Consider the following 26,724-nt stretch of genomic DNA (forward strand, 5'->3'; position numbering starts at 1 on the left):
ACCGCGGGAGGTTCGATTGACCGGGCCTGGCGGGTCCCGGGAGTCCTGGAGGCTGTTAACGCGCGCTTTGGGTAGAGGAAGGTTAAGCGGCAGTGCTTGGGATTCGGCTCTGCGGCTCTTTCCAGCCTTGCCTGGGATTCCCCTCCCAAGCCCGGGTCTTCTACGTGTCCTGCCTGGACCCCTGCTCGGCCTCCCTCAGGCCCGCATCCGCACTCCGACCTGGGAAATCCCTTCTCCGGACTCGCCCTCCCCCGGCCTCAGATTTTCACCCTTCCCCCCCCCCCACTTCCCGCCTACTGCTACCCACTGCCTTCAGGTCCATCTGGGGCCGTTATCCCGACTCCCCTCGGCCCAGTCTGTCAGTCTCCCCCTGCCTCTTCCCCCCATCCTAGACCTCTACCCATTTCTGATTGGGTACTGCCTTTTTGCCCTTCTCTCCCGCTTCGGCCACCTGGAGACCGACACTGTTCATACTTCGGGCCCAAACCTCAGCCCCTGGGTGTCTTCCCTCCATCCCTGCTCCCTTAATTAGCCCATGCTCTCAAAAGAGGAGCAGCCCGCTCTTTACTAGGCTGGTTCTACATTCTCAGCTGCTGTGTGCCTTTGACCTTTGCCTAATTAATGGGTACTTGACATTTTATATTCCTGGGTCCAGAATGGTAAGTATGGGCCTATGGGAGACTGTGGCTAGCCCTGTGGCTGGGTCTAATGGACTGTTTCCGTCCTCTTCTTACAGAGGAGGAGCTTAGCTCCCAGCCAGCTGGCCAAGAGAAAACAGGAAGACGGACCCTCGGATGATGAAGACTGGCAGCCTGGAGCAGTAGTGAGTACTCTGCCCTCAAAGGGATAGGGAACGTGGGGTTGCAGGGCTGTTTAGGCAGAGAGGAGTCCTAAACTTGGTTTCTGGGGTTACATGAAATGTACCCTGTCACCTCCAGAAACCTTTCAGTGCTTACTGTTCTTTTAGTGAGTCCTTACTATGTGTCAGGCATCGAACTGGATAAATAAAATCTTTGTCCTCAAGGTACTCACTAAAAGCTAGTATGCCTCAGTTTTCCTGATGGGAAGGGGTGTTCCAAAGCAAAGAGCTGATTGGGTTGGACCCTTTGGCTCCCTTGGGAAAAAAGGGGAGAAGGCCCCAGCAGCAACTAGCAGCTCTTTTTCTCTTTGCCACCTGCCCAGTGTCACAGTAGGGTGCACTGGACCTATGGTAGAATCTGAGCTTCCTTGGGCCTTGATTGGAGGGGTGGTGCCCCTCCAGTGTCTGCAGATAATCAAGGGTACCACGTTCGACTTTGGACTGGGCCCTGCCTTGGAGGCTTTTTGGGGCTAGTTGTGGGCAGGACCTATGTAACCTAAATCAGTAGGGTGATAATGTAGCATGCACTTCCGAGAAAGCAGTTCAAGAAGCAGTGGTTTGGCCATTGGAACTTTGGAGGAAGGGATTAGCTAAGAAATATCTAGAAGGCAGTTTGGGTGGTTGCAACATGTGAGTAAAAGCCCATAGAGAGAGTGGAAGGGGTCTGATGTTTGTTCCAGGTGTGCCTTGTAGCTTCAGATACCTTGGCAAGCTGCTGCAAGTGGATTCTTGCCTGATGGCTCAGTGGGACTCGTTCTGTAGCTGCACTGCTGGTGTGCAGGTTGCCTTGGCTGCTCCTTGCCACTTACATGGGTCTCAGACTTGAACTTGGGGCAGCACTTGGTGTTGTCTGCTCCTGGTTGCTCAAGAAAATGCTTTCAGTGCTGACGTTCTCACGGACATGGTGGGGATTGACAAGAGCGGCCTGGGAGTTGGGAGCAGCTCTACTCTGGCCCTCCATTCGTAAACCCTGGGAGGAAAGCAGAGAGTCACTCAGTCATTCCATAGGGCCTTTGGAGTGAAGATTTGTGGGCAGAGTCGGACACGACTGAGTGACTTCACTTTAACTTTGACTATGCTACTGATGGACTTGACCGTCACAGGCCCATTTCATTCACTTCTTCCATTGCCCCTCGGGGCTTCCCTGATAGCTCAGTTGGAAAGAATCGCCTGAAATGCTGGTTTCGATTCCTGGGTTGGGAAGATCCCTTGGAGAAAGGAATGGCTACCCACTCTAGAATTCTGGCCTGGAGAATTCCATGGGGAGGCAGAGTTGAACAGGACTGAGCGACTTTTACTTTTCACTGCCCCTCAAATTAGGCAAGTTCTTTAACTTCACTAAGCTCCACTGTTCTAACTTGTTTCATTAGGATGTAAACATGTATTCTAGGATTACTGTGAAGATGATATACGATAACACATGAAGAGTTTAGCACAGTGCTTTACGCTTAACGAGCATTTTAAATATTAGTTGTCATTGTGGCTAACTGTGTATCATCCAGACTTCACCTTCCCCAATTCTCTCTCCTAGACTCCTAAGAAACCTAAGAAATCCAGCTGTGAGACCCAGAGCCAGGAGTGTTTCCTATCTCCTTTTCGGAAACCTTTGACTCAACTAACGAATCGACCACCCTGTCTGGACAGCAGTCAACATGTAAGCCCGAGCTATAACCTGTCAATGTCTGTGTGTGCCCTCTTTTGTCTAGGGAGGCTCCCTAAGTCCTCACACAGTAGCCAACAGATGCTTTAGTGGGAGCTTTGGGCCTGGCCACAGCTCCCGGGGCCTGGAAAAGGCCTGACCCTTTTTCTTAGAGATTTCCTTAGTGTACCTGACTTGGAATTCCCCTTGTTATAGCTACTTGGGCACCAACTCTCAGGTGGCCCAGACTGCTGACGACAACACGACAACACGGTGCAGAGAGTGAAGACCTTCCCATTTAGGCAGGGTGTTGGAATCCGTCAGAGAACTGTCTCTGGTTCTGCATAATGGCTTTTAAGAAGTACCAGAGCCCTATAGCTTTCACTGTATCCTTTAGTAAAATCAAAAGTAATCACTATGGCAGGTTATGGGCATTATCTCATGTAACTCATTTTTTTAAGATAAGGAAGCTGGATCCTAGAGGGGTTAAATAATTTGCTTAAAGTTACAAAATTGTCAGATCTGCCTAGCTTCATCCAAAGCTTTTTCCTCTAAACCTTCTGAAGGACACCAAGACACAGCTCCAAAAACCCTTGGAATTTAAATGATAAGAGGGATCAAGATGTCTTCTGTTATTCCTAATGAACCCCTTTCAGCCACACCTGAGTTTGCTAATGAGATAACTTTGAAAAGCACTTAACTTTGGGACTGGTTGCCAGGGGAACCAACCCACCAAAGGCCAATGTTTTTAATCAGTCCTACCTGTGTCAAAAGCCTCCTTAGAAACGCAAAAGGTTTGGGAGGGTTTGGAGAACTTCCCGATTAGTGAGCAGGAAGTCAGGAAGAGGCACACCCGAAGCTCCTCTGGGCCAGAAACTCCAGTGTTCACCGCTCTTCCAGACCTCCCTCTGTGTGTCTGTTCATCTGGCTATTCATTCATATCTTTTAATATCCTTTGTGATAAACCCGTAATCTAGTAAGTAAACTTTATCTGAGTTCTCTGAACCAGCTAGTGAATTAATCTAAGGAAGGGGTTGTGGTAACATTTGATTTGTAGCTTGTGGTCAGAGCCTTTCAAGACTCTACCTGCAATGCAGGAAACTCGGGCTCGACCCCAGGGTTGGGAAAATCCCCTGGAGAAGGAAATGGCAGTCCCCCCCAGTATTGCCTGGACAATCCCATGGACAGAGGAGCCTGGCAGCCTACAGTCCATGGGGTCACAAAGAGCTGATTGAGCGACTTTTATTGTGTGGTCAGAAGCACCTAGACTTGAGATTTGCTTCTGATGCTTTCTCCTGGGAGATGGTGTTGGAATTAAGGTGTAGGGAACCCAAGTGGAAACGAAGATTTGCTTGACGTGTGGAAAACCCACATGTCAGAGGTGTCAGAAATAGTGTAGTATTGAGAATAGAGGAGACGCAAGATTTTTTTAAAATTAATTTTTATTGGAGTATAGTTGCTTTACAGTGTTGTACTAATTTCTGCTGTGCGCAAAGTGAATCAGCCATACATATATGTATCTCCCTTCTTTTTGGATTTCCTTCCCATTTAGGTCACCACAGAGCACTGAATAGAGTTCCCTGAGCTATACAGTAGATTCTCATTAGTTATTTATTTTATACATAGTATCAAGAGTGTATATATGTCAATCCCAATTCATCCCATCCTCTCCCTTTCCCGTTTGGTGTCCATGCGTTTGTTCTCTACTTCTGTGTCTCTATTTCTGTTTTGCAGATAAGATCATCTATACCATTTTTTTAGATTCCACATATATATGTTAATACATGATACTTGTTTTTCTCTTTCTGGCTTCATTTATAACAATCTCTAGGTCCATCCATGTGTCTACAAATGACCCAGTTTCATTCCTTTTTATGGCTAGTTCCATTGTGGACGCACACACACATATCCATTCCTCTGTTGATGAACATTTAGGTTACTTCTGTGTTCTGGCTATTGTAAGTAGTGCTGCAATGAACATTGGGATACATCAGTCTTTTTTTTATAAAATAAGCAACAAGGACATGCAACACAAGTATAGTCATTATTTTGTGATAACTTTATTTTTTGCTTTAGAGAGTTGATATTTCATTTTTAAAATTTTTATTGAAGTATAGTTGATTTACACTGTTGTGTTAGTTTCAAGTGTGAGCTTCCCAGGTGGCTCAGTGGTAAGCAATCTGCCTACCAATACAGGAGATGCAAGTTTGATCTCTGGGTTGGGGAGATCCCCTGGAGAAGGACATGGCAACCCACTCCAGTATTCTTGCCTGGGAAATCCCATGGACAGAGGAGCCTGGCAGGCTATGGTCCATGGGTTCACAAAGAGTCAGACACAACTGACCACTACACGTGTCTTTAAATTATGGTTTTCTCTGAGTATATGTCCAGTAGTGAGATTGCTATTCATATGCTAGTTCTATTTTGAGATTTTTAAGGATTCTCCATACTGTTCTCCATAGTGTTTGTACCAGTTTATATTCCCAACAACAGTGCAAGAGGACTTCCTTGTCTCCACTCGCTCTCTAGCATTTATTGTTTGTAGATTTTATTAATGATGGCTATTTTGATGGGTGTGAGTTGATACCTCATTGTAGTTTTGATTTGCAATCCTCTAATAATTAGTTATGTTTGAGCATCTTTTCATGTGTTTTGGCCATCTGTATGGTTTCTTTGGAGAAATGTCTATTTACGTCTACTGCCCATTTTTTGATTGTTTTTTTTTTTTTTTGATACTGAGCTGCATGAGCTGTTTGTATATTTTGGAGATTAATCATTTTTCAGTTTCTTCACTTGGAAATATTTCCTCCTATCCTGAGGGTTGTCTTTTTGTCTTGTTTATGGTTTCCTTTACTGTGCAAAAGCTTTTACATTTAATTAGGTCTCATTTATTTATTTTTCTTTTCATTAGGAGGTGCATCAAAAAAGATCCGAGTGTTTGCCTATATTTTCCTCTAAGAGTTTTATTGTGTATGGCGTTACATTCAGGTGTTTAACCCATTTTGAGTTTATTTTTGTGTATGGTGTTAGGAAGTGTTCTAATTTCATTCTTCTACATGTATCTGTCCAGTTTTCACAGCACCATTTACTGAAGTCTTTTCTCCATTGTATTTTCTTGCTTCTTTTGTTGTAGATAAGATGACCATAAGTGTGTGGGTTTATCTCTGGACTGTCTGTCCTTTTCCATTGGTCTGTATTTTTGTTTTTGAGCCAGTGTCTTGATTACTGTAGCTTTGTAGTATAGTCTGGAGTCAGGAAGCCTGATTCCTCCAGCTTCATTTTTGTTTTTCCAGATTGCTTTGGTTTTTCAAGGTCTTTTCTGTTTCCATATAAATTGTAAAGTTTTCTTTTCTGGTTCTATGGAAAATGCCATTGGTAATTTGATAGGAATTGCATTGAATCTGTAGATTGCTTTGGGTAGTATACTCATTTACATTTACACAATATTGATTCTTCCAATCCAAGAACATGGGATATTTCCATCTGTTTGTATCTTTGATTTCTTTCATCAGTATCTTATACTTTTCTGCATACAGGCCTTTTGCCTCTGTCAGTCAGTTCAGTCACTCAGTCGTGTCCAACTCTTTGTGCCAGGCCTCCCTGTCCATCACCAACTCCCAGAGTTTACTCAAACTTATGTCCATCAAGTTGGTGATGCCATCCAACCATCTCGTCCTCTGTTGTCTCCTCCTGCCTTCAATCTTTCCCAGCATCAGGGTCTTTTCTAATGAGTTGCTTCTTTGTATCAGGTGGCCAAAGTATTAGAGCTTCAGATTTAGCATCAGTCCTTCCAATGAATATTCAGGACTGATTTCCTTTGGAATTGATTGGTTTGATCTTCTTGCCGTCCAAGGGACTTTCAAGAGTCTTCTCCAACACCACAGTTCAGAAGCATCAATTCTTCAGTGCTTAGCTTTCTTTATAGTCCCAACTCTCACATCCATACATGACTACTGGAAAAACCATGGCTTTGACTAGATGGACGTTTGTCTGCAAAATAATGTTTCTGCTTTTTAGTATGCTGTCTAGGCTGGTCATAGCTTTTCTTCCAAAGAGTAAACGTCTTTTAATTTCATGGCTGCAATCACCATCTGCAGTGATTTCGGAGCCTAAGAAAATAAAGTCTGTCACTGTTTCCATTGTTTCCCCATCTGTTTTTCATGAAGTGATGGGACCAGCTGCCGTGATCTTAGTTTTCTGAATATTGAGTTTTAAGCCAGCTTTTTCACTCTCCTCCTTTACTTTCATCAAGAGACTCTTTAGTTCTTTACTTTCTGCCATAAGGGTGGTGTCATCTGCGTATCTGAGGTTATTGATATTTCTCCCAGCAATCTTGATTCCAGCTTGTGCTTCATCTAGCCAGGCATTTCTCATCATGTACTTTGCGTATAAGTTAAATAAGCAGGGCCTTAGGGCCTTTGCCTCTGTAGGTAGGATTTTCTTTTTTTTTTTTTGCCTGTGCTGGATCTTTGTTGCTGCCCACAGGCTTTCTCTAGTTGTGGTAGGCAGGTGCTGCTCTGTAGTTGCTATGAGTGGGCTTCTCGTTGTGGTGGCTTCTCTTGTTGTGGAGCATGGGCTGTAGGGTGCAAGGGCTTCAGTAGTTGTGGCGCAGGCTACAAGTACTGATTCTGCAGCATGTGGAATCTTCCCAGACCAGGGGTCAAATCCATGTCCCCTGCATTGGCAGGTGGATTCTTAACCACTGGACCACCAAGGATGTCCTGTAACAGGGTTTATTCCTAGGTGTTATATTGTTTTTGTTGCAATGGTAGAGACACAGGATTGTGTTTTTCCTTTATAGGGACATTTTGAAGGAAAAATGGGAATGTGATGATAGGAATGTGTAATGGAGGTTAGTTATTTATGCATTCAGAAAATACTTTACATACTATTTGATGAATACAGAAACATAATAGGTATAATGTATATAAGATATAAACCAAAATAACACCTGTGAACTCACGACCCAGGGCTAGAACATCATCAGTCATAATTCTTTTTCCATTCCCAGAGGTACCACCATCCTAACTCTGTTCATCATCCCTTGCTTTTTGTGGTAGTTTTACCATATGTATATAATTCACTAAAGTAATATTGTTTAATTGTTTCTTGAGCTTAAAAAAGTAGTATTAGTCCTCTGGAACTGTTTTAATTCAGGATTTATCTTATGAGATAAGTGTGAGGGTGGTGAGAGTTTGCAAACAAGAGGCCTAACCGTTTGGAGGCTGGTGGAGACTCAAATCTGAGGGACATGTTGATTAGGTCGGGTCCTGAAGAATGTGAGGAGTTTGCCAGGTGAAGAGAGCAGGAAATGTTCCAGGTAAAGGGAACAGCCTGTGTGAAAGCTGTGGAGGAAGGATCCCCAAAGGAAAAAAATGCTTTAGGACTACAGAAGTCAGTGCAGCCCTGGGGACAGACTTTAGCCTTAGACACAATGAGTTTTAAGTCCTGTGGGTTGTCTAGGTTTGCACATGTGGATGTGCAAACCTAGGAGAGTGTTATGGACTGGAAATAGATTTGAGGTGATTGGCATAGAGTTTGACACCTCCAAAAAGTGTATTGGCGTGTCCATGTGAATGTATAGTCAGAAGAACTTAAAGTCAAACCCCGAGAAACACTGACTTTTAAAGGGATTGGGCAGAAGAAGAGGAACCTGTTAGGCGACTGATTGTAAAGTCCCAGAAAGACAAAATAGTGGGAGAATGGTGTCATGGAAGTCAAAAGCAGAGACTATTTGAGTGGAAGGAGTGACCAGCTTTGTCTAGTAAGATAGGGTGGAAAAATATCTCTTGTAGTTAATGTCTTGTAGACCATTGGTGACCTTGGGCAGAATCATTTCAGAAGATAGGAGGAGTGGGAGATAAGGGGGAAACAGACTTTTTCTAGAAGTTTGAAGGGGAGGAGATATGAGGTCAAAGGACATTTTGTTTTTAAGATAGGAGAGAGTTAAGCATGTCCTAAATGCTGGTGAGAAAGAGCTGGTAGAGGGAGAAGCTTGAGACAGAGAAAGATCAGGCAGGCCTGATAGAATGACTGTCTGTGGAAGAGGGAAGCTTTGACCTTGGTGAGGAGGAGGAATGGTCTTCTCCCTCTTCTATCATCAGGAGGAAAGGGTGGTGTGGATTTTCAGTAACTAAATGAACCAAATAAGAATAGGCTTTCTCCCCTGCCTCTGTCAGAGTCTAATGACTATTCCCAGACCAGATTCTTGGAAGCTACATTGCAAGTCTTGCAGGCTGTACCCTCGGTTGGTTTTAGCCAGGGGTCCTCACCTCCTTCCACAGTAGTTCCACAAGCCTGCACTTCTACCTGCAGAACTTGTGGCTCCTGGGTTTTACTGAAAGTCTTTTTAAATTTGGAGCATAAATTCTTGGCTACTTAGAGCTTTAATACTAGCCTCTTACATTGATAATCTTGAAAATAATATCTCAGTTTCAGAATTAAAAGCAGAATTGATGCCAAGTTAGGGAAGAAATTGAGTCTGACTTTTTCTTTTTCCTCTTCTTTGACTTAATGGTAGCTTTTTGTTAGCATCTTTCATGTATAAGTTTCTCATTATCCTTTCTTTGATAATTAAAAATAATCAAAAGGTTTTATTCAGCTGCAAAGAAATATGCAAATAAAGAATTGGAGCCTTTCTCCAACCCTGGCCTGTGTTATTTAAGCGTAGTGATGAAGTTCAGTTCTCCACATTTCCTTTCTATCTTGTGATACGTTGCCATATATATTCATTACATTCTTCTTTAAAGTGCATTGAGTTTCTAGAATTTATAATCTATACAGGTGGATCAGAATAAAAAGATAAAATTTTCAGGGCAATTACTTTTTTTTCCCCCCATTACACTGCGTTTTTGCTAGAAGGGAGTATTTTTCATTACTTTCCCACTAATGTATTCCATTAAGACTGCCTTCAGCGTTTCTGCTCTTGTTTTCTCCTTGCTTTTTTGGCTAACTCTTATTTTGTTGAGGTTCACAGGCTATTGTAATTCCCTAGAGGGCTCAGGTGTATCTAGATGAGAACTTAGATGGGAGTTGTCAGTTAGCTCAGGAGCTAACGCTGTGGACTCCCATGTCTCCTTCTGCCCCAGCCCAGTAGCCCAGTGCTGATTCCAGGCTGAAGTGATGGCACAGAGACTTCCTGTCATCCTTGTCCCTGGCTTTTTTGGTGATTGGCTTGCCCTCTCTCTTGTCTTCTTGGCTCATGTTTTCCCCTCTCTCTTGTACCGTTCCATGCAGGAATCTGCTGACTCTGGGCTGATCCACATGCTATACTCAAAACAGGTTGGGTTTGGAAGCCATATTGCCCATCTGTTACAAATAAAGGCCCTGGAATCCAGAAAGTCCTGCAGATGTCAAGGTTGCATGACTTGGGAAACCACTCAGCCTCAATTTGCTCATCTGTAAAATAGGGGTGCCAGTAATATACAGACCTCAAAGAGCTATTAATGAGGATTGGTAACATGAATGCAAGGACTTAGCACTGCATCTGACATACATTATTAGTCGTCATTATTTCCGTCATTTTTGGTGTTATCAACGTTATTTTACTGATACTACTGCTTCTTTTTCTCCTGTGACCACTACTCTTAGAAGGGCTGTTTAGTTCCCAAGGAGGCTGATGTGAAAATTGATATGGGAATTAGATGCAGCAAGCAGGATTGATCAGAGATTACAAGAGAAGTGTGAGCTGCGCTTGGAAAAATGTAGCCCTATAGGACAATGGTTGAATCTAGACTTGAGAGTTCTGTTAGTACTGGGATCGGGTCAGTTTGTGGTACTTTCTTAAGGCACTGCAGCCTAGGGAATAGTTAGGTATCCTTGCTTGTCATGATCTTTCATGAGCTAAAGGTTCTGAGTCTTGTGGTTGACCAAGGCCAGGTACTTGCTCTGGCACTGTCCTGTCCCTGGGGATTTGTGGAACCTTGTGCAAAGCCTCAAAGATAAAAGCCATTTTACAAAACCTAATAATTTTATATGGAGCACATCTTCTGTTCTAGATCCATCTGAATGAGATGTAGTCAAACTACAGTGCTCTGAGTATATTATGATGCTTACGTGGGCATTTTTTACTGTGTTTATAAAAATATCCCATAACATCTCCAAGCAGTCCTGAATCCTTGTTTCTTCTCTTTTTAGGAAGCATTTATTCGAAGCATTTTGTCAAAGCCTTTTAAAATCCCCATTCCAAATTATCAAGGTAAAAGTGGAGACTCTTCTGTTTCTTAAATTAGTCATGTGTGAATATGCCCAAATAGAGTAAAACATCTGCTTTTGTAAGTACAAGCTTACCTTGGAGTTAAAGATGCCAGTCCAGTGATGACTATGTGTGGGGTGACCCTCCTGGGGCCTGCATGAGGTCTGTGTTTGATAGGTTCAGCAAGGGTTACCAAGACTAAGTGCCCCTCATCTTGGTGGGGATGTTCCAGTGTGCAGGAAGCTTCTGGTGGGCCAGGGCGGCTGATGGACCCAGGCTCCGTTCAGTCCAAGTGAGTCCATTAACATTTCCTTTACAAAGTTGACTCTGTCAGAGGTCTAGGTTCTGCAGGTTTCCCCCTCTGTACAAAAGACAGAGCGTTGTGCTAACTTGGGGCTGGGGGGAGGAGGCAAACTCCTTAGCTTTTAGCTTTGAAAGACCCCGTTAGGGTTTCAGACCTTTCCAGGATTGTTTTGATCTAAGATGAAAGAGACCTGGCCCCCCCAGAAGTTTGTAGTTGAGTGGGAGAAGTAATATCTGAGGCAGACTGGTTAATGGTTAGGCAGAGGTGCCCAAATTGCATCTGGAGAGGTACTGGGGAGAGAGGGTCATGTGGAAGCTTTGGAAAGGTTATCTGAAGGATAGGCATTTAACCTGGGCCGGCTGGAGCTCCTCAGCTTAGAGGCTCAAGTGACAAATTGTTGATTTCTAGGTCCTCTGGGCTCTCGGGCATTGGGCCTCAAACGGGCTGGGGTCCGCCGAGCCCTCCATGACCCCTTGGAAGAAGGTGCCTTGGTTCTGTATGAACCTCCCCCACTGAGTGCCCATGACCAGCTGAAGTTTGACAAGTACGTGCATTGGTGTTTCTTGAGCAGTTGTGGTCCTCTGTAAGCGCACAGAGCCTGGAAGGCAGAGAGCATTTTGGTATGGTTTCACCCTGGGATCTGCATGTGTTTTCAGAGTGCTGTCATGACTATGGGACCATCCAGAGAGTGAGTAGGTGGGGAGGAGAGTGCCTGGGGAAGAGTGTATAGATATGTCCAGTTGGTGGGTTTCCTCATCCTTTCCCACCAGGCTCACTCAGGGGAGCAGGGGATGTTGAGGTAATAACATAGGGAATCCATCCCCATCTCCTCGCTTTCTCACCCTGGAGAGGAATTTGCTATTGTTTGATTGCACAGGCCAGAGAGGTCCTCTCTTGTGCAACTGCCTCTGGATCAACAGGACATGGCTTCCTGAGGGTGTGCCCTTGCCGTGTCTGAGCTCTGTTTTCTGTGTTATGTTTTCTCAGGGAAAAACTTCCTGTCCATGTGGTTGTTGATCCTATTCTGAGTAAGGTCTTGAGGCCTCATCAGAGAGAGGTAAATGGTGAGGGTGAGGTTTGGGCTGGGACAGCGGCTGGGCCTGAGAGGCTGTCATCCCCAGGGCAGCAGCAGTGGGGTGTCAAAGGGGGCTGAGTGTTGTTACTGTTCCCCAGGGAGTGAAGTTCCTGTGGGAGTGTGTCACCAGTCGGCGCATCCCTGGGAGCCATGGCTGCATCATGGCTGATGAGATGGGCCTGGGCAAGACGCTGCAGTGCATCACACTGATGTGGACACTTCTGCGCCAGAGTCCAGACTGCAAGCCAGAAATCGACAAGGCAGTGGTGGTGTCGCCCTCCAGCCTAGTGAGGAACTGGTATAATGAAGTTGGGAAATGGCTCGGAGGGAGGATCCAACCTCTGGCCATCGATGGAGGCTCTAAGGACGAGATAGACCAAAAGCTGGGTAGGAGCCTTAACAAACATGACTGCACTCCTCCATACAACCTGCTCCTTTCTTAGGTGTATCCTCACTGATAACCGGGGTCGAGGGCAGGGAGGGGGTGGAAGATAAGAGAATTACCATGGAAAGGAACTGGTGGCTCAGAGGTTAAAGTGTCTGCCTCCAATGCGGGAGACCCGGGTTCGATCCCTGGGTCGGGAAGATCCCCTGGAGAAGGAAACGGTAACCCACTCCAGTATTCTTGCCTGGAGAATCGCATGGACGGAGAAGCCTGGTAGGCTACAGTCCACGGGGTCGCATAGAGTCGGACACGACTGAGCGACGGAACGGAACGGAGGCTAAATTACAGAATCATCAAACTGGTTTTTTCTTTAGCATATTCTCAGACTTGCTCTCCTGACACCTTTTCTGTTGTAGAAGGATTTATGAACCAGCGTGGTGCCAGAGTGCCTTCTCCCATCCTCATCATTTCCTATGAGACTTTCCGCCTTCACGTTGGAGTCCTCCAGAAAGGGAGTGTTGGACTGGTCATATGTGATGAGGTACTTGATGTACTGCTGTTTGGGTGGTGGGAGAAAAGTCTGTCAATGTCTTCTCACTGAAAAGTACCGTCTAAGGGCTGTGCTAGTTACTGGGAGATACTGAGGACAGAACATACCGCCTCAGAGTCAGCAGATGAGAGGGACAGCTCAGGGTACCAATCTGCCAAAAGAGAGGTTAAGTAGTGCTTGGGATGCCAAGGAGAGTGAGGTGCTGTGGGCTGACCGGTTTTGTTCCCTCTACACAGTTTTCCTAGACCAAAGGACTTTGAAGGCTGGGAGAGATTTGGATGGGTGGAGAGACACGGTACAGGGTTTAGGGGAACAGGTTCTAGGGTCAGTTCAGTTCAGTTCAGTCGTTCAGTCGTGTCCGACTCTCCGCGACCCCATGAATCACAGCATGCCAGGCCGTTCTAGGGTCAGAGAGATCTTTATTCAAATCCTGGCTGTTCTGCTGCATACCGGTAATGTGACCTTGGACAAATTACATAACTACCCAAGCCTCTCTGTCAGTAAAATGGGGTGATAATATCTGCCTCATGGGATTATTGTGGGGATTAAATGAAGGAAAGCTTTTATCACAGTGCCTGGTATATCATAAGACCTTGATAAATGTCAGCTCTGATTTTTATGTAGGCTGAGAGGACTCCCGTGAACAGGTGCACAGAGATAGGAAAGTCCGGTGCGGATAGTCCATACACATTGTGAGCCTGTGTTGACTCTATGGACTGAGGGAAATATAGCAGTTGTTGCTTTCTGGCCTTTTCCAGCACTGTGCATGAAGGGTGGTAGGGATGTTACTACTTAGAAAGGAGTGAGGGTGGCTGGGAGTTTCCCGGTATAAAGAATTTCCCAAGTCTTCAGAGATGGCTGGATGGCATCACTAGCTCAATGGACATGAGTTTGAGTGAACTCCGGGAGTTGGTGATGGACAGGGAGGCCTGGCATGCCGTGATTCATGGGGTCGCAAAGAGTCAGACACGACTGAGCGACTGAACTGAACTGAACAGGGGGCTCGGCTGCCCTGAGCCTGCTGACCTTGTTTACATCTTGGGGAGAGTCAGGACATTCCCTGGGGCTTTGGTGGAGGGGTGGCTGGAAGACTTGGCCCTGTCTTTCAACTGATGGAGGCTTGACTGTGCTTTGGGGACTATAGATTACCCTAGTATCTGAGGGTCTTCTGGGAGGGGACAAAGAAGAAAAGCTTACTTAGGGTAACCATGCTTGCTAGCCCTGAGCTGTTTCCCAGTTGAACTTTTGACCTTATGAAGAGTTGTTATCTGGCATGTCTGCCAACTTCTGATACCCTGATGGGCCATTCCTTGGTAGGAGTAAGGAATTTAGCAGCTTGAGGTGGATGTGCACGTGACCACTGCACAGCGCCCTGGCATTTGCTTCATCATGGAAAGGGACTGTGCCAGGAGCCTGGTCTAGAGGCCAGGATGTTGGGGAGGGGAAGGGCAGGCAGGCTGATGGCAGTCTGAGCCCTTGAGGACTGAGGGCATCTTAGATTTTCTTTTGCTCTATAGTGTTTCACTTTTTTCCTCATTCTCTTCTGTTTTTTGAGCTGACCAGCACAAGGTTCCAAGCTGCCTCTTTGTACACTGCAGTGTCCTGGCCTTCAGTACTCATCTACTTTTTTAAAAAAAAATTTATTTATTTGGCTGTGCTGGATCTTAGTTGCAGCACGTGGGATCTTCATTGTGGCATTGTGGCTCTTAGTTGGGGGATGTGAAATCTGGTTCCCTGATCAGGGATTCAACCCGGGCCTCCTGGGAAGCCCCTCATCTACCTTTTATTTATCAGAATAAGAGAGTGAAAGTAATGTCCTACTCTTTGTGACCCCATGGACTGTGTAGCCCACTAGGCTCCTCTGCCCATGAAATTCTCCAAGCAAGAATACCGTAGTATGTTGCAATTCCCTATTGTGTTGATTGTCAGAGAACTGAGGAAGCCAGAGTCCTGAAAAGATGGTCAGCCTACTCTAGGAGGAGTTTGTCCTGTTCAGATCCTGGGAAGCCTTTTCCCCAGGCTTTCATGTTCCCAACTTCCTCCCGGCTGATGCTTTCCTCTGGAACCCACAGAAATAATAAAAGATAATAATAGCATAACTGTACAAAATCTTGATCCACGTAGTAATCTGAGTTAGGCAGAGCAAGTGAGAACACTTGGGATCAGTGTTGGCTTCGCTGCTTATAAGCGTGTCTGTGGTTGAGACTGCTCTCAGACCATAGAGTAGATGGTACATTGTCTGTCTGAAAGGGACATGATCCAGATCAAGAAAGAGGGTATATGGAACCATTTTGTAGCGTGTTACATATGGGAGGGACTGACATCGTTTTCACCTCAGTTTTGGAGGTTAGGAAACTGAAGCTTAGGGGAGTGCTGGGACTTGAATCCAGGTCTGAGATTTTAAGGCCTGGCTCTTCTCTTCTTATGCCTTGGATGTAACCAAAGCTTGGTGTAGGGTGAAACTTGGCTTGGCTATGGAAGGACTGTCTGTCCCTGTATGCCTCACCCGGTTCCATGTACATTTCTTTACAAGTTCCAGAACACAAAACCAGTCAGACGTTGGGGAAATATGTTAAATACAAGAATCTATTCATGGGGCTCATGACAGAGAAGTGGTGGTATTTAATGTTGGTATCCTTTTTTTTTGTTTGTTTTTAAAAGGATAAGCTGAGAATTCTGCCAGAATAGAAATTCAGCTAGAACTTTGACAACTTTTTATCTAGCCAAATATTTGATTTGCTGAGATGCCAGGGTTTGGGTTTTAAATTTGTGGCCAGTGGTGTCAGGAGCTGGGTCTGGAGCCAGGGCGGCTCCATAGGAGCTGGGGTTGGCCTTTTCCACAGAGACCCACAAAGGTAGTGTATCAGCTCAGTTTATTAAATTGAGTTATTAAGTACACCTGTTAGACAGAGTCAGGCCCTGGGGAATCCCATGATTGTCTGCCCTCAGGGAGCTTCCATTTGGAGGGTTCCAGTAGTTGATGCGCATTTCCCCAGGGCCTTTTGGGTAATTTCTTCACAAGTTTAAAGTTTCTTTTCCCTCTTCAGCTCAGAAGTCTCGCCTTTTGTTTCAGGACTGGTGCTTGAGCTTTCAGTCATTTTAAAACTTAATTTTGTTTAGGATGTATTTAAATTTTTTTTAATTGAGATAAAATTGACATAAAATGTTTTTGTTTTAGGTATACAACATTCAGTCATTTTGTTAAATAAAATTCTGTGTCTAATTCTTCAAAGCAATGTTGGTTATTCATTTCATTCTTCAGTAAACATTCATTGAATAGAGAATTCTATCTTGTGCATTAAGTTAAAAAGCAAATCTGACATGGTCTCTCCTTTTAAAAGTTCCTGTCTTGGTGAGATAAAGTGCCAGGCGGGGAGGCTGGGGGTGGTGGTGGTGATATAGGGATTGAGAAGGGACGCAGAGAGAGGCTCTTTCTTTAGATCTGAACTGGATGGGTTCTGAGGAAAGAGGGGAGGAGGAACCTGGACTAAGTTCCCTTACCACTGACAGTCCAGACCCAGCCAGGAGTCTTAATACAGAAGGCATCTGACTCAGGAGGTTCTAGGATGGTTGGGCTAGTGGGGGAGGGAGAATTCCCTGAAACCCTGGGTCTCTAACCTGTCCAGATGATCCCTGAAGAGGATAGGCAGGCTGCTGTGACTTTGGAAATGGGGGCAGAGGAAGAAACAGGGAATCCTTGCTTTATGGATGTAGCATTGATCTGGAAACTGAAGGTCTGTGCTTGAGCCTGGCCGGTTTCTCCCCAAGAGAGTGGATCAACTCTCACTCTTGGTGCCCCTGCCCAGTTCCCAAGGCCTCGGGGACCTCTAATGCTTTTGATTCCTCTTTTCCTGTCTACGTAAGACTTTGCTGCTGTTAGGGAGGGCACACTGTGCCCAGGCCTCAGTGAGAATTAATTTCCTTGCAGGGACACAGGCTCAAGAACTCCGAGAATCAGACTTATCAGGCCCTGGACAGCTTGAACACCAGCCGACGGGTGCTCATCTCTGGAACCCCCATCCAGAATGATCTTCTTGAGTATTTCAGCTTGGTACACTTTGTCAATTCGGGAATCCTGGGTAAGAATCTGGCCTTTTCTGCTACACTGGAGAGGAGCCTTCATTTAACCTTGTGAGTCTGACTCTAGCTGAGGAGGGAGGAGATCACAGTTAAATGTGGGTTACCAGTCACTTTTTTAGAAGACTTCTCTTGTCAAGGAGTACCAGAGCCGTGGGGAGACCTTGACTTTGCTGGGCAGCTTAGCAAAGCCCACCCTGGCCCGTACTCTTGCCTGGAAAATCCCATGGATGGAGGAGCCTGGTAGGCTGCAGTCCATGGGGTCACTCAGTTGGACACGACTGAGCGACCTCACTTTCACGCATTGGAGAAGGAAATGGCAACCCACTCCAGCGTTCTTGCCTGGAGAATCCCAGGGACAGGGGAGCCTGGTGGGCTGCCATCTATGGGGTCGCACAGAGTCGGACACGACTGAAGCAACTTAGCAGCAGCAGAGGTGGCAGGGGCTGTTCGGGGCATGGTCTCCATGAGCTAGAGATGGAACTACTACCCCCAGGCATTTTTGCTCATCACATCCTAGCAGCCTCACAAGAGCTCTTGCCTCAGAGAAGACTGTCTTGGGCAGTTTTGTTTTTAACCATTATTTAGTGTACAACTTAGTGTCATTAAATACGTTCACATTGTTGTGCAACCATCACCACCATCTACCTCCAGAACTTTCTCATTTTGCAACATTGGAACTCTTCCCATTAAGCAGCAACTCCTTACTGCCCCACTACCCCTAAAAATCATAGGTTGGGCAGTTCTTGTACATAGATTTCTTTGGAAGGGTTTGTTAGTCCCATTTTTGAGCTTCATGTAAAAAGAATCACATCATATATTTTCCTTTGCATCTGGATTGTTTTGTTCAATATAATGTTTGAGAGCAATTCATGTTGTCTATGGCAGTTTGTTTTTCATTTTAGTATACTATTCCATTTTTTTAAATATACTAGAATTTATCAGTTCTACTGTTGATAGACAATTGAGTTTCCATTTTTTTATTACTTTGAATAATGATCCCATGAACATTCTTGTACCTTACCTGAGAATAATATGCATTTCTCTGTCATAAAAATGGAATTGCTGGGTCATGTAATGTGTGAGTTTAGCCCTAGTAAATAATCCAGTTTTCCAGAGTGATTGTACCAGCAGTATATGAGAATTTCAGTGTTTCTACATCAGGGGCCAGGAATTTTTTTCTTAAAAGGCTAGATAGTAAGTATTGTAGGCTCATAGGCCATACTGTCTCTGTCACAGGTACTCAGCTCTGCTGTTGTACTGTGAAAGCAGCCATAACATGTATGCATTGGCATGGATGTGTTCTAATAGAACTTTACAGAAACAGGTGACTGGTCCATGGCTATAATTTGCTGACCTCTGCTTTTTATCACAAATATTTATCTTTAGAAGACATTAATTTTTTTTGTCATTCTGCTGGGTGCTTAGTGATATTTCTTCACATTTAATTTTGAGTGAAAGTGGAACCCCTTTTCATATATTCATTGGCCATTTGGAGATCCACTTTTGTGAGGTACCTGATCTTTTAAATTCCTGACTAAAACAAAATCCTATACTCATTAACAGTCACTCCCAACCCCTATCAACTGCCAGTCTATTTTCTGTCTCTGTGTACTTGCCTGTTCTGGATATTTCCTGTAAATGGAATCATATAATATGAGATCTTTTGTGTTTGGCTTCTCATACTTAGCATACTGTTTTCAAAGTTCATCAGCATTGTAGCATGTATCAGTACAGATCTTCCTCAGCTTATGATGGGGTTCTGTGCCACTAAACCCATTAAAAGTTGAAAATGTCTTAAGTCAAAAATGCATTTAAGGGATGTCCTTGGTGGTCCAGTGGTTAAAACTGCATTTCCACTGCAGGGGGTGGAAATTCAACCCCTGGTTGGTTGGGAGCTAAGATCATGCATGCCACGCAGTGTAGCCAAAAAAATAAATAAAAAATAAAATGGTATGCAGCATAAAAAATCATATACCTTAAAAAAATGCATTTAATGCTAAACATTAAAACTTAGCCTCAGTTCAGTTCAGTCGCTCAGTCGTGTCCAACTTTCCGCGACCCCATGAATCACAGCACGCCAGGCCTCCCTGTCCATCACCAACTCCCGGAGTTCACTCAAACTCATGTCCACAGAGTCGGTGATGCCATCCAGCCATCTCATTCTCGGTCGTCCCCTAGCCTACCTGAAATGTGCTCAGAACACTTATATTAGCCAACAATTAGGTAAAAGCAGTTCACACGGTCTATTTTATAATGAAGTATTGAGTATCTCCACGGAGAAGGCAATGGCAAGCCACTCCAGTACTCTTGTCTAGAAAATCCCATGGATGGAGGAGCCTGGTAGGCTGCAGTCCATGGGGTTGCTACGAGTCAGACATGACTGAGCAACTTCACTCTCACTTTTCACTTTCACACATTGGAGAAGGAAATGGCAACCCACTCCAGTATTCTTGCCTGGAGAATCCCAGGGACGGGGGAGCCTGATGGGCTGCCGTCTATGGGGTCACACAGAGTTGGACACGACTGAAGTGACTTAGCAGCATTGAGTATCTCATGTAATTCATTGAATACTGAAAGTGAAAACCAGAATGTATGGGCGTAGAATGGTTATAAGTATATCAGTTGTTAACTGTCGTGGTCACTGCAGCTCGTGGGGCTCTAGGGCGTGGGCTCAGTAGTTAAGACCCACAGGCTTAATTGCCCTGCAGCATGTGGAATCTTGCAGACCAGGGGTTGAACCTGTGTCCCCTACATTGGGACTGTGGGATCTTAACCACTGGACCAGCAGGGAAGTCCCTGGTCCATTTACATTTAATGTAATTAGGTATATATTTGAGTTTTGATCTACTTACTATCTTAATATTTGGCCTTTCAAGTCTTTACTGCTTTGGTAGCTCTCTGATCCATTCAAACAGAAATTGTCTATAATTTGCTCAGCATTGTTGTTCTTGGCAGGAAGCTTGGTCTGTGACAAAGTAGTCTGCCATTCCTGGCAGGGGAAAAGTCATTACTTTTCTGCATTCTTTAATGCCTTTTCTCCTGTGCTTAGGAACCGCCCAGGAGTTCAAGAAGCATTTTGAACTGCCAATTCTGAAGGGTCGAGATGCAGCTGCCAGTGAGGAAGATAGGCGTGTAGGAGAGGAGCGACTGCAGGAGCTCACCAGCATTGTGAATAGGTAATGGGGGTGGGGGTGACAGTAGTAGTACCTCATCTGGGGTCCCCCCAACATTAGGTCATCAGAATTGCCTCCTTAGCTATCCAAGGCCAATCCTTTGGGACCTTGGCCTTTGCGGGGTGGGATTCTGTGAAGAGAGTGGGATGGTGCCCTGACAATAATAGCCACAGAGTAAATGAAGGGGTCTGGCAGGCTGATTCCCTGCTTTCTTCCTGGCCTTGGCCCCTGTGGTCTGGTTTGGTGCCACTTAGCATCCTGCTGAGGAAGTTTTTGTATCCCTTGGAGCATTGTTAGTACTTCGGAAGCTTCCTTTGTCTGTCTCAGATCTAAAGCACCAAGCTTCTCTTCCCACATCCCACAGCTTTCTGTGACAGGTAGTAGATCTAAAGGATGGGTGGTGTGCCTCCCGAGCTGATGGGGCTTTTTCGATGGGGGCCACATCGCTCAATGGGCAGGTATATTCTGGATTCCTCTGTTGTAGTTATATATACTTGATGATTTATATCCTGAAGACTCTTGCTTTTGCCAACTGCCGCCTCCCTCTCAGGTTAAGATGACAGTAAAGAGAGTCCATGTGCTCTTAGGAGCTGCTGCTCAGGTGCCTGATCTCTGTCCTTCCTGGTCTGCCAGGTCGTAGGGGCAGAATTTAATTGAACCTCGGGCCATTTGGCATCAGGCATTTGGTCAAATGCAAGGAGAAACTCCCATAAAGAATCTCAGTGGTTTACAGCTTCATTTCCCTATCAGAGCACCAGGCTTAGTAGAAGACCTCTGCCTTCCTTTGAAGACAAGCTAACATTCTGAAGGAGAAGAGAAAGAGTTGTTCGTCAAGCTAGACCCTAAAGGGTCTCCATTCCCATGGCTGAGACCCTGATATAGACATCTTTGCTATAGAGCTGATGAGTGTCTGACATTTGATACTATAAAGAGCCTTGGTCCTTCGGGTGTCAGCTTTTACTCCGGAAGTTAGTGTGGCAGTTTTATGAGCCCCTTGCCTTTTTATCTTGTTCTTCCAGGTGCCTGATACGGAGGACATCTGATATCCTTTCTAAATATCTGCCTGTGAAGATCGAGCAGGTGGTTTGTTGTAGGTACTGAACAACTGAGGGGTGTGGAGTGAGTGGGTAAAAGCTTAGCCCCTGAGGTATTGTTGGGCTTTCAAGGTGTCCTCAGAAGGCAGAAGTGTGGTCCTGCATTTCCTGCTGACCCAGCTACCCTTCTTTTTGTCTTTTTTAAAGGCTGACACCCCTTCAGATTGAATTATACAAGAGGTTTTTGAGACAGGCCAAGCCAGCAGAAGAGTTGCGTGAGGGCAAGATGAGTGTGTCTTCTCTTTCTTCCATCACCTCACTGAAGAAACTGTGTAATCGTGAGTTAGATCCATGCCCTGGGGTCCTCTATGAAAGTGAGCGAGAAAGGTAGTTCAGCTGCCTTTACTGAAACTTGTCCGTAGTCTTCACAGAGGCCACATGTGATTCTAACCCTTCCCAAGGCATAAGCTCATGCACTAGACCAGACCCTTTGCTTTGGAAAATTTAGCTTATCCTTGCTTGACCCGTGTTTGATGCTTGGAGTATACAAGACTGTGCATGAGCATGTGTGTGCACAAGTGTGCCTATAAAATGTTGGGCGGGGGGAAATAACACACTTTGCCCTCTCTGGTTTAACTCCCCTCTTGTTGGGAGAACACAGAGCACACTAGTGAGCAAGATTGTCTACTCATGGTCCCAGGTGGCACTGACTACACACTGGGCTTTGGAAACAAGTCTGGTCGTTGAGGAAGGTCTGGGTAGGTTTCTAGAGGATGTTCTAATGAGCACTGAAGTGAAACTTCTAAACACAGTGTGGCTAGCATTTTGGAGGTTTTTTTTTTTTTCCAGATCCAGCTTTAATCTATGACAAGTGTGTGGAAGAGGAAGATGGCTTTGAAGGTACCTTGGACATATTTCCCCCTGGTTATAACTCCAAGGCTTTAGAGCCTCAGCTGTCAGGTGAGTCCTTTCCTGCCACTCTTTGGGCCCCTCTGGGAAGAGAGACAGGAGGTTGTCTCTTTGAGCTCGATCTATTCCATCTCACGAGTAAGAATTCCTGGCCACTGGGATAGTGCATTGGGGGCTGATAGTTGTTGATCTCCTAGGTAAGATGCTGGTCCTTGATTACATTCTGGCGGTGACCCGAAGCCGTAGCAGTGACAAAGTTGTGCTGGTGTCCAATTATACTCAGACATTGGACCTCTTTGAGAAACTCTGCCGAGCCCGAAGGTAGGGAAGAGCTGTCATAGGGATACCTCACCTACTGTATTCATAGGAAAAACAGGTGTTTGGATTGGTGGATGTGGGCCAAAATACAGGCACAGGAGGGACTTTCCAGATGTTTGTTCCTTTATTGCTCATCTCCAAACAGAATAGCCCCTGGTCCTTTAGGTACTCCACAGGACAGTCCTGGCCCCTTAGCGCCTTGCCAGTCCCTTTGGGAGTTTAGGATTTCAGGTTATATATGAACAACCTTCAAGAATGGTTGGTTCTATCTCTTCAGTAGCTCTGACTCCAAGGACACGTACTTCTTTTTTTTTTTAATTGGAGGATAACTGTTTTACAATGTCATGTTAGTTTCTGCTGAACAACAGTGTGAATCAGCCATAAGTATACATTCCCTCTTAAACCTCCCTCCCCCTCATCTCACCCCTTTAGGTCATCATAGCACCAGGCTGAGCTCCCTGTGCTATACAACAGCTTCCCACTAGCTTTGTGTATATATGTCAGTCAATTTGTCCAACCCTCCCCTTCCCCCATTATGTTCTGTTTATTTCTTGATTTGATCTTTGGATCCCCCTTCAGGTACTTATATGTTCGCTTAGATGGCACGATGTCCATTAAGAAGCGAGCCAAGGTTGTGGAGCGCTTCAACAACCCATCGGTAAATGCACGGCCACTGTCCCCATGCTACCAGTGCAATAACATGAGAACTAAGGGTTGATAAAGAATTTATAAGGGGCCTCTGCTTTAGGGTCTCTTTTTTTTTTTTCTGGTGGGTGTGGTAGGGTTAGGCTAGTTGGTTTATGAAGGCTGTGCTGGGAACTGAGCTTGTGGGCTGATAAACTGGCTGGTAGACAGGCAAACTCGCAGTCCACATGTGAGAGAACAGTTGGGTGGTCTGAGTAAGATTTTTAATTTGGGGTATAAGCGGTTCTTTTTCTTCTTTTTCCAGAGTCCTGACTTTGTCTTCATGCTAAGCAGCAAAGCTGGGGGATGTGGCCTCAATCTCATCGGGGCTAACCGACTGGTCATGTTTGACCCTGACTGGAACCCAGCCAATGATGAACAAGCCATGGCCCGGGTCTGGCGTGATGGTCAAAAGAAGACCTGCTATATCTATCGCCTGTTGTCTGTAAGGATGGTGGTATTGTTAGAATAGGAGTGGGTCATGGAATAAGACCTTCAGGATCACCTTGGGTGTTTCTCATTGCCTCTGCGCGGCCCCTCTGCCTGTAGTGGTGAGCAAGGTATGGGCTTAGCCTGGAGCCCTTCAGGGCTCTCCTCTTTCCCCTCTCTCTGTCCTGTTCTCAAATCCTTTTTACTGTGCTCTCTGGATGCCTGTAGATAATAAACTCCCCTATGGCCTCATCCTTTTCACAGGACACTTGTTTTCTCTTAAACCTGATTTCTTCTGTGCGCTTACCTTGTAGTCTTCTCACATTCCATCTAATGGGGCTAAGTGGTGGTATTGGCATTCCCCAGGTTCTCAGTGGTCACTCAGACCATCCATCCATCCTCTTTTGAAGCTCATGTTGCCTTACTTAACTACCCTCTTTTCTTCCTTGCTACAGTTATCTACCTTCTGCCCTTTACCTAATTCATTAATAAGTTTGGAAACCAGCTGTCTTCATTACTTCCCCAAATCCAGCCATCTTCCTGGTTGACTTCAGGGGCTATGCAGTTTTCTAGCACTCTAGCCTTCATGTTTTCCTGACATCTCCATCTGTTTCAGCCTAATGTCCTTAGTTACTACCTGCCCCAGTTCCTCCCAATCAGGCTTGACTTCCCTTACTATTTAGCCTGATCCTCCCTGTGCATCCTTTCTGCCACTCTTCCCTTAAGACCTACTCTTGGATCATTAACAGCTGTTTGCAGCTTCTGCACCAGATAAAACTTGCATTTTTAGATTGGCTCTACCACAAGTTCACATTCTCCATTTTCAGCTGGGCCGTATCTCATTTCCTTCAACAGCCACTTCAAGTTTTTCCCTCAAGTTTCCTCCTAATCCTGTCTTTCCTTCTTTCTGCAGAGACTTTGTCTTCTACCTCACAGAGAAAATGCAGGCTACCAAACTTAAATTCTCTCGCCTACCTTCCTCTGTTGTGTCTGTCTCACATCTGCTCTTTTTTTCCATTCTCAAATGAGAATCATTTCCTTCCTTTCTACTTGGGACTTATAATTTCAGCTCTACTCTAGACCCTTTCCCCATTCTTTCCTTTCTTAGTTGATCAGTTTCTCCTTTATTCCCCTGATGTCTATGAACATGGTCAAGTAGCTCTTACCTTAAAAATAAGTTTCTCAACCCTCTCTTCCATTGTAGTGACTACCTCGGGTTATTTTCCATTCATTCACTGTCAGATTTTCCCAAGCCTAGAGATTTAATTCATCTCATCTCCTATTCACTAAACTCACCAGTTTTGCCACTGAACCTGCTTTCAGTGTACTGTTGACTTCCTAATTACTAAAACAAGAGACTCTGATTTTTCTTGTGTGTCTGACACTGTTCACTGGCTGCAGATCTTAAAATTCTATCACCTACTGTATATTTCTGTTTGAATGTCTTGAGTATCCCCTTCTGAATTTTGTCACTTAATGACTTATCCACCCAACCCAAATATGAGCATCATCCTGTGGACCATTCTCTGCTTCCTAACCAGATTCCAATTATCATTGATTTTACCTTCTCAAAATGTCCTTTTTTTGAAAGGGCATGCAATTAATTTAATTGGAGGCTAATTACAATATTGTGGTGGTTTTGCCACACATTGACATGAATCAATGTCAATTGATTCCATGGGTGTACATGTGTCCCACCATCCTGTCCTTAATCTAACCTTCCTTACCATTCCATGCTAAAGTCACAGTCATCTCCCGCTTGGATTTTGCAGCAGTATCCTAATTCTTTACCTTTGGCCTTACCATAATCCATTCTTCACAACTACTTCCAGAATGAGCCTTCCAAAAATTCTAGTTGTGCTTTGCACTTTCAGGAAAAGGCTGAGCTTTTTAGCCTAGCATCCAAGTTTCTACAGTATGGGACTTTCTCAGTCCCAGCTCTTACCCTACTTCTACCATTCTCTAGACAGGCCTCCAGTAGGCCAGGCTTATTGATGTTGTTCTTATGCCTGGAATGGCTTCTGTTCTTTCTTTGTAAACCATCTATTCATTTTTCAAGATTCAGCTTAAGGATAATCTTTACTTTCAAGCTCTTCAACATTATTTCATGCTACCGTTCCTCCTGTGGGTTGCTGGGTATCCTATAGAATTCTGTCATTGTACTAGTTAGTTTATATGTCTCTCTCTCACTAGTCTATGAGTTGAAGGATAGGGATCATATTGATTCTTCTTTGTATCTGGTGTTAGCACGGGGCCTGGCATATCACTTGAGTGAGATTTGGGCTTGGTGTGGAGGTCAGATAACACTGCTGCAGATAAACCTCAGCTCATCCTAAAGAAATTTAGCCAGGTCCTGAAACCCTCCATTGGTACAGAAAATATCTGTCTGGGTGGGCTGACATGTCCAAATTATATTCCCAAAAGACAGACTAGGAAAATGGGCTGAGCTGATCAGAGGTTATTGAGGCAAGACTCTTGTCATTCATCTCCGCTTCTGCGCAGCTATAGTTTCAACCCCTGGGTTTTCCTGCCCCCTATTTATGGAGGTTACTTAGCCCTGGGCTCCACCCCTGCCCCCACCCCCAAGGCAGGAACCATTGAGGAGAAGATCTTTCAGCGTCAGAGCCATAAGAAAGCACTGAGCAGCTGTGTGGTGGACGAGGAGCAGGATGTGGAGCGACACTTCTCTCTCGGCGAATTGAAGGAGCTGTTTACCCTTGATGAGGCTAACCTCAGTGACACACATGACAGGTGAGTGGGGTGCCCCTGCTGGCCATTATCTCTGAACACCCTACATAGCATGGAGCTGGGACCCACAGTAACCACAGTTCTGTCCTCTGCCCCCAGGTTGCGCTGCCGCCGCTGTGTCAACAACCACCAGGTCTGGCCACCTCCTGATGGTTCTGACTGTACCTCAGACCTGGCTCAGTGGAACCATAGCACTGATAAGCGGGGGCTCAAGGATGAGGTACTCCAGGCTGCTTGGGATGCTGCCTCCACTGCCATCACCTTTGTCTTCCACCAGCGTTCCCATGAGGAGCAGCAAGGCCTCCACCTTTAACCAGCTGGTCTGGTGTGTAGCTGTTAGAGG

At 45.2% G+C, this 26,724-nt stretch overlaps 1 protein-coding gene across 1 annotated transcript; it reads left to right on the plus strand.

Annotated features, from left to right (window-relative positions):
- On the plus strand, nucleotides 1-26,723 carry RAD54L (RAD54 like). The gene is made up of 18 exons (XM_055403115.2): nucleotides 1-659; nucleotides 737-823; nucleotides 2,391-2,513; nucleotides 10,635-10,695; nucleotides 11,405-11,540; nucleotides 11,984-12,053; nucleotides 12,170-12,458; nucleotides 12,873-12,997; nucleotides 16,935-17,085; nucleotides 20,136-20,262; nucleotides 21,279-21,353; nucleotides 21,501-21,631; nucleotides 22,143-22,253; nucleotides 22,400-22,523; nucleotides 23,100-23,178; nucleotides 23,470-23,649; nucleotides 26,221-26,384; nucleotides 26,481-26,723. The coding sequence occupies exons 1-18, from the start codon at nucleotides 657-659 to the stop codon at nucleotides 26,692-26,694; spliced, it is 2,250 nt and encodes a 749-aa protein (XP_055259090.2). The 5' UTR covers nucleotides 1-656; the 3' UTR covers nucleotides 26,695-26,723.
- Nucleotide 26,724: the final 1 nt, after the last annotated feature.

This window comes from Moschus berezovskii, chromosome 4 (assembly GCF_049115385.1).
Source record: "Moschus berezovskii isolate FMDL1 chromosome 4, NW_MosBer_1.0, whole genome shotgun sequence".
Taxonomy (NCBI): domain Eukaryota; kingdom Metazoa; phylum Chordata; class Mammalia; order Artiodactyla; family Moschidae; genus Moschus; species Moschus berezovskii.